Below are 8,550 nucleotides of genomic sequence, written 5' to 3' on the forward strand. Positions count from 1 at the left end.
TTGTCCTCATTCTGTGCTTATGTTACTCAGTGCACACTTCAGCAACAACTGAAATGGTCTTTCTTTTTTTTAATAATAATTTTATTTATTTATTTTTAATCCTCATCCTAGGATATTTTTCCATTTATCTTCACACAGAGTGGGAGGAGGAGAGAGATCTGTGTGAGAGAGACACACCGACTGATTGCCTTCTGTAGGACCCCAACCAGGGCCAGGGGCAGGGACAAACTGCAACCAAGATACGTGCCCTTGACCAGAATCAAACCTGTGACTTGTCCATGGGCCGACGCTCTAACCACTAAGCCAAACTGGCCAAGGCTTTTATAATAATTTAAAAATTTTACTCCAACACAGTTGCTAGATGACATACAGGGTGATCGTGATACTCAATTCAAAAGCTATAGAATCCCAGACAACATTAGGGCTTGATGATAACATTTAGCAACTTAATTAGCAAATGAAAGTTAGAAATGGGTTTTAGTCCTGGAAATCAGTGATATTCAATTTTTAAAAAAATCTTTGCAAGTTATTAATCTGTCTGAAACATATACCACAGGGACCAACCACTGGGTGATGGGATTTATCAACTTGGTAGGCTTATGAAGAATATATATGTTTAATGACGTCTTTTAACACAAACTCTAAAAAGTGTGTCTTGTGGCAATATTTGTAATTATTGTTTTGGTCAGGTTATATCCATAATCAAATGTATTAAAACCAGCCATCAGCCCTGGCCGGTGTGGCTCAGCGGTTAAAGTGTCGGCCCGCAGACCAGAGAGGCCCGGGTTCGGTTCCCGCTAAGGGCACATACCTCGGTTGCATTTTGTCCCCGGCCCTGGTTGGGTTGTGCAGGTGGCAACCACTCGATGTGTCCCTTTCACGTCGATGTTTCTCTCTCTTTCCCTCCCGCTCTATCTGAAGATAAATGCAAAAAAAACCCCAAAAATCTAGCCATCGGCCCTGGTTGGTGTGGCTCAGTTGGTTGGAGCATTCTCTCATATATTGAAAGGTCGCAGCCATTTGATTCCTAGTTAGGGCATATGCCTAGGTTGTGGGGCATGTATGAAAGGCAACCAATTGATATTTCTCTCTCCTTTCCTCTCTCTAAAATCCAATAAACATATCCTTGGGTGAGGATTTAAAATGAACAACAAAAATACCCAGCCATCAGTATATTTTAAACTAAATATATTTTACATTAGATCTCTTATAATTTTATGTTACCACCATAATTGCCACATCTTTTTCATGATAATATAACTATATGAGGAAATGCCATTTACAACAATTTGAACACTCTCATGTGATACCTTAGTCATTTCATGAATGGAACAAAGACATACTTGTCATAGTGTTAATGACCACAGAGATATGTAATTTTTTATGGTCACTTGCATTGTGGCAAACATAACATTGTTCCATGCATGAAAAGCTCACATCTAATAATACTATTTTAGTAAAGTAGTTTAAAGTAAATATTTTGTTTATAAGTAATGACTATTATAGAGATATATCAGTAGAAAATGCTCTCAAATTGAAAAATCATACAGCCCAGAGTCTCAGATTAAATTTACATTTTTTAAAAAAGCAAAAACTGCACTGGCCAGTTTGGTTCAGCGATTAGGGTGTCAGCCTGTGGACCAGAGAGACCCAGATTCAGTTCCCACTAAGGGCACATACCTCAGTTGCAATTTGTCACTGACCCCGGTTGGGGTTGTGTGGGTGGCAACCGGTTGGTATGTCTCTCTCACATCAATGTTTCTCTCTCTTACTTCCCCCCTCTCTCCTTCCCACTCTATCTGAAGATAAATGCAAAAATGTCCTTAGGTGAGGATAGCTCTTCATGAACTAGCACCTTAGAAAAGCATCATCCAGATTTTACTTTTATGATCTCTCTCTTGTACAAAACAGCTCGTTAATACGCTATCATCTAGGAACTTCTACAGGGCTTGGGGATCTTCTTGTTCAAGGATCTCCACATAACCCGCGTAGAATCTCCCTATTGTAATATTACAGGAATATTATTATACCATTCTGTTCTCACTAATGGTTAGGAACAGAATATTACCAGATTTCTCAGGCTGTTGAGATCAGATGTGGTGCTACTTCAGTGAAGTTATTTCAGTTATATATGATACCCATTTTCCTGAATGTCTGTTTCTTTTTTGTTAATCCTCACCTGAGGATATTTTTCCATTGATTTTTAGATAGTGTGGAAGGGGGAGAGAGAAAGAAACATTGATTGGAGAGAGAGACATCAATTGGTTGCCTCCCTCACAGGATCAAACTTGCAACCCAGGAATGCACCCTTGACCAGGAATTGAACCTTTGGTACGAAGGCCAACACTTTTTTTTTTTTATTGATTTTTTTTCAGGGAGAGAGAGTGATAGAAACATTGATGAGAGAGAACATCAATTGGCCATCTCCTCCATGCTCCCCCTGGGGCTCGAGCCCACAACCTGGGCATGTGCCCTGACCGAGAATCGAACTGGCAACCCTTTGCTTGGTGCATGGGGTCGACGTTCAACCACTCAGCCACACCAGTGGGGCCCAAGGGCCGACACTTAACTGCTGAGCCAAACTGGCCAGGGTCTGAATTACTTGTTTGTTTGTTTTTATTTCCACATGCATAAATTTCTGAAGCACATAAAGTACAAAAATCTCATTTTTAGTTTTTCTTTGATCATCTTCCTTGATGATGTATTTACTGATGCTGACCAGTTATTCCACTGCATGCAAAACATTGGTATTTTGAAAGCCTTTTCATGTTCATTCCATTAGTAGTAGTTTTGTTTTTGCTCAGGATTAGGTTTTTAAATCTCTATTCTTAATACAATGTGTTTTCTCTCTTGCCTGTATCCCTGTCCTCCCCAGAAGCCAATTTAAGGTGTTTAAAATACTTGATGTTCTTGTATATTATTTAAAATGTCAGTTTTCTAATGCTGCTTTATTAAGTTGATAGGTAATTATGATACATAATGGGTATATATATATCAGCAGCTAATATGTTTCATTAAAATTTTATTCATAATAAAGATATTTTAAACTTTAAACTATATTAGTATTATGTTTGCATGATATGTTTTACATTTGAGGAAGAAGCATTATTTAAGTTTAGCTTCCAGAAGCTTGATCTGGCAATGAAAACCTTAGGTTCAAACAAAGCATAGATTATGGCACACCGTTTTGATAAATACATTAATAAGTAAATCTTTTTTATATTATTTTCTTTATTTAAAAATCTTCATTTTCTTTTTTCACTTAAAACCTCATTTCAACTTGTTGGAAGTGTTATATAAATTTAATAACTTTATTTTAAAATTATTATCCATTGACCATCTGGATTGGGCATTACACTATAACAAAAATTTAATTCAATTATATTTCCATTTTTTAAGGTAAACTTCAGAACTTGCATACTTTTTCTTTGTTGTATTTATTTCAAAATATTCTGTTCTTTCATATGTGTTTAAGGTTAGCTGGAGAATTCTATTCTACTGCTACTTGCATATTTTGTTCTTTAGCATAATCAATACTTTTATTTAAAAATCAAGAGCTACAAGGATTTTTCAATTAACCTATTTTCAGCATTATAACAACATATCTATACACATCTGTTTAAAAATGTTCCTAGATTTAGCACAAATTGGTCACTTGTTATTGTTCCTATACTACTTTTTAAAACCAGATCTCTTCAGAAAAAATGATTTTTATTTTTAAAAATAATTTATTGATTGATTTTAGATAGAAAGGGAGAGAGACACACACAAAGAGAGAGAGAGAGAAACACTGATTTGTTGTTTCACTTATTTATGCATTCATTGGTTGATTCTTGTATGTGCCTTGACTGGAAGAAATGATTTTTAATGCTTAAATTCAAAAAATTTTTCTTAATGTTTTAGGATGACCAGAGTTTTTAAAAAACCAGTCTCATTTGAACTGTAAAATAAAAATTGAATAAAGTTAAATTATAATTCAAAGATCGTCATACATTATTAGGCAACAGATGATGTAACTAATGGTCCCTTTCATGGGGACCTTTAATAGAGATGAAACTGTGCCCATATGTTTGTTACACTAAAACTCATGATTTTCGTTTAGGTCATTAAAAAGTTTTATTCTAATATTTTGGTGTGAGATGACAATCTTTCCCTATTTATAATTTATAGCTTACCAGCCCTACAACAGAAGGGAGTCCCAGTCACCCAGAGGAGGATGCAGTGGCATCTTTTGCTGATGTTGGATGGGTAGCAGAAGAAGAAGGAGAGTGCTCAACAAGAAGAAGGTCAGTCTGGAAGCCTATTAGAGCTGAGATAGGACATAAAAAGATGATACCTTTGCAGTATTATCATTTTAATAGCTGAATTTGATCTCTAGTAACTAACCCAGTTATTTTATTTTTAGCACTCATCTTTTATGTTTATTTTAAAGACTTAGCTAGTACTTATAAAGTTCCTAGATACATATAGCTACTGTGTCCTTAAGATTACAGAATCCCCGCCCTGGCCGGTTTGGCTCAGCGGTTGGAGCGTCAGCCTACAGTACAGAGAGACCCGGGTTTGGTTCCCGCTAAGGGCATGTACCTCGGTTGTAGTTTGTCCCCGGCCCTGGTTGGTCGTGCGAGTGGCAGCCACTCGATGTGTCCCTTCACGTCGATGTTTCTCTCTCTCTCTCTCTTCCTCTCTCTCCCTCCCGCTCTATCTGAACAAAAAATGGAAAAATGTCCTCAGGTGAGGATAAAAAAAAAAAAAGATTACAGAATCCCCTACTTCTTAGAAGTTCTAATATGAGAGACCAGAAAAAACTCATAAATATGTTCATATAAATATAGTATTAAAATGATCTTATTGGTGTAGAAAAATCAGTGTGGGTTATATTAGGGAATTTGTGTCATCACTGGAGAATGATTCCTAAATATTCTGAATCAAAGTGAGTTGTGATGCAAAGGAAACATATAAGAGTTAGAAAGGGACTTCCATTTATTTGAAAGACGCTGAATAAATTATTACTATGCATCAATCTAATAAACAGTTATTCAACATATTCAACTCTTTATTCTTATTAGGCATTGAGGATACAAAGATAAATTGTAGTCCCAACTCTCTGGGAATATTTGGTGTGCTAGAGAATATTAAAGAGGAAACCAGTAGTATTGATACTGTAATGTCTGCTAGGTAAATACAGATGGCCACTGTGGGATAAGAGAAGTTTGGCAAGGCTTCTAAAAAAGGGGATGCTAGAGCTGTGTGACAAGGGTCAGTAGGAGACAATTCAATAGGAAAGTTGTATTCTAGGAAAAGTGAATAGTGTGATTAAATGTTCTAATTAGAAAACTATATGGCATATTTAGGAAACTCCAAATGGCTTAGAGAGGCTAGGGCAGCAGTTCTCAACCTGTGTGTCGCAACCCCTTTGGGGGTCGAGCGACCCTTTCACAGGGGTCGCCTCAGACCATTGGAAAATACACATTTCCAATGGTCTTAGGAACCAAGATACCGCTCCTTTATCCATCTCTAGGTGGATCCACCCACATGCAAGTATGCCCACATACAACATGAGGAACTGTATTAAAGGGTCGCGGCATTAGGAAGGTTGAGAACCTCTGGGCTAGGGGGTAGCAGAGAAGGATAAGCTATAGGAGATAATTATAGAAAGTAGGTAGAGGTTTAGAGGTTATACATGTTAGGCTAAAAAATTTATAGACTTTTTACTGAAACATTGTGGAGCCGTGGAAGATTTTTAAGCACCACAGCATTATCAGATTAGTTTTTAGTAAAATTTCCCTGCAAACAGTATAAAGAATAGAAGGGATCCAGGTCAGGAAATATGCCAAATAAGAGATAATTAGAATTTGATTAAATTAAGAAACTTATAGCCCTGGCCAGTTTGGCTCAGTGGTTAGAGTGTCGGCCTGTGGACCAGAGGGTCCCGGGTTCGGTTCCTGCTAAGGGCACGTATCTCGGTTGCAGTTTGCCCCCGGACCTGGTTGGGGTTGTGTGGGTGGCAACCAGTTGATGTGTCTCACATTGATGTTTTTTTCTCTCTCTCTCTCTCTCCCTTCCTCTCTCTCTCTTTCCCTCCTGCTCTATCTGAGGGTAAATGCAAAAATGTCCTTGGGTGAGGATTAAAAAAAGAAAGAAAGAAAGAAACTTATAGAAGACATGGAAAAGAGGGAGAAAGTTGAGATACTGAGAAGAATTGTAAAGATAGAAATATTTTAGATATTGGGGTTAAGACTAGGAATATGGAAAACAGATTTTTAAATTTTTTTTTTTGATTGGTGAGACTAGGAGGAGGTAGTCCAGTCTGGAATATGTTGTATTTGAGTTTTGTATGGGACATTCATATTGCTCCAGAACCATAGCTAGATATTGATAATAAATGCTTGCACTTCAACTTGTAGATAGAATGACTGATAATTGTTGTGCTCGTGGAGCATATATAAGACATGAATAGAATTGTATTCTCGACAAAATAGGCGTTTGAGAACTAATCAGGGAAAAAAAGAGAACCACCCCTCTCCTCATCCCTCAGCCCCTAGCCCCAAGAAGAAGCAGCTCAAGAGGCAGAAGGAGAAATGGCAGAGGGTGTTGTCATGGAAGCAGAGATAGAGGGTTTTCATGGAAGGGGAGTAAACTAGTTATCAGTGTCAAATAACGTAGAGGCTAGGTAAATTAAACTAGCAAGTTTCAATTTTGTGTTGAAGTTGGAAGATTATCAGTGACCTTAGCAAGAGTAATTTTATTTGAGGGGTATTAGCTGAATAAAATAAGTCAAATAATCCAAGAGAATAGAAAGAATTTGATTTGAATGACAAGTAGAAGTGAGTATATAGCAATAGATGAACATAGACCAGGTATTGCAGAATTAGCAGGTAAGGAGCCTTTCTTTTTTTAAGATTTTTTTTTAATTAAACTTTTTAAGATTATTGTAGTTGTAAGAAATTATATGAAATTTCCTGTGACCTTGCCGGTTTTTCTCAGTAGTTAGAGCGTCAGTCCGTGGACCAAGGAGTCGCGGGTTCGATTTTGGCCAAGGGCATGTACTTCTGTTGCAGTTCGTCCCGGCCCTGATCGGGTCGTGTGGGATGCAGCCAGTCGCTGTGTGTCTCTCATCAATGTCCCCCCGCTCCTCTCTCTCCCTCCCTCCCACCCACTCTATCTGATTATAAATAGAAAAATATCCTTGGGTGAGGATTTAAAGTAAATACACACACGTGTGTGTGTGTGTGTGTGTGTGTGTGTGTGTGTGTGTATTCCCTGTACCCGTTACCCAGTTTTCTCCAATGATAATGACAAAACTATGGTACAGTATCACAACCAGGAAGGATATTTATACCGATAAAATAAAAATACAGAACATTTCCATACCACAAGTTTCCCTCACGTTCCTTCCATCTCCAGCCCCTCCTCAATTACTGACAACCACTTATCTGTTCTATTTTCACAATTCTGTCATTTCAAGAATGTCGTTTATATAAATTGAATCATACAATATGCAGCCTTTTGGGACTGACTTTTTTCACTAAGCATATTTCTCTTGATTCATCTGAACTGTTGTATATATTAATAATCTGTTCCTTTTTATTACTGAGTATTACTCCCTCGTATGACAGTGAGGAAAAGAAAAGGTGCTTAAACTCCTCTAACTAAATAAGTAACCAAGAAAGAGCCTCCCTAAAATGTTTTCCTGAAGCAAAAGCATGGGGGCTAGACAGGTATAAATCCTTCAAGGTTTCAACACTAAAAGTCAATGATGACGGCCCAGCTTTTGTGGCTCAGTGGTTGAGCATCAACCCATGCACCAAGAGGTCGCCAGTTCGATTCCTGATCAGGGCACATGCCCAGGTTATGGACCTGTCCCCAGTGGGGGGCATACAGGAGGCGGCCAGTAGATATTCCCTCTCATTGATATTTCTGTCTCTCTTTCCCTCTCCCTAAAATCAATAAAGAAAAAATATTTAAAAGAAAAAGTCAGTGATGACAGAAAAGCAGTGCCTGTTCTACATTCTGGTAAAAAGCACCTCAAAGAGCTTCAAGGCAATTTGATTGTTTTGAGACCCCCTGACACCTGCAACTCAGCTTTATCTTTCTATATATTCCTTCTGTGATAGTCTTTTCTATGTAAAACTTTAAATCATTGAAATGTGTGTACCCTAATTGAAACTTTTGACATACCAGATGTATTTCTGCTTGCTTTTCTGCCTTTCTGAGAGCCACTCACTTCTTCAGAGTTGGAGCACTGTTTCCAGACTTCTGTGCCTTAGTGTGAGTCTCTGGATTCCTCCTATTTGGAACTGTTGGGCTTCCTGGATCTGGACGTCTGTTTCCTTCCCAGGTTAGGGAGCCATTATTTCTTCAAATAAGTTTTCTGTCCCTTTGTTTTTGCTGCTCTCATTGGGTGAGTTCCACTGCCCAGTCGTTCAGTTCACTGGTACTTCTTCTGCTTCATCTATTTGTTGTTGAATCCCTCTAGTATATTTTTTAGTTCTGTTATTGTCGTCTTCAGCTCTGTGACAAATAGACATATGGTATTTTCTTATATTTTTT

General features: G+C 37.8%; 1 protein-coding gene across 1 annotated transcript in view; it reads left to right on the forward strand.

Annotated features, from left to right (window-relative positions):
• Window positions 1-8,550, forward strand: part of MTFR1 (mitochondrial fission regulator 1) — an 80,670-nt gene that overhangs the window by 43,503 nt on the left and 28,617 nt on the right. The window contains exon 4 of the mRNA XM_036263986.1: window positions 4,171-4,286. Coding sequence (XP_036119879.1) covers window positions 4,171-4,286 — 116 coding nt within the window. The remainder of the gene's footprint in view (window positions 1-4,170; window positions 4,287-8,550) is intronic.

Source organism: Molossus molossus, unplaced genomic scaffold (genome assembly GCF_014108415.1).
Source record: "Molossus molossus isolate mMolMol1 unplaced genomic scaffold, mMolMol1.p scaffold_m16_p_16, whole genome shotgun sequence".
Taxonomy (NCBI): domain Eukaryota; kingdom Metazoa; phylum Chordata; class Mammalia; order Chiroptera; family Molossidae; genus Molossus; species Molossus molossus.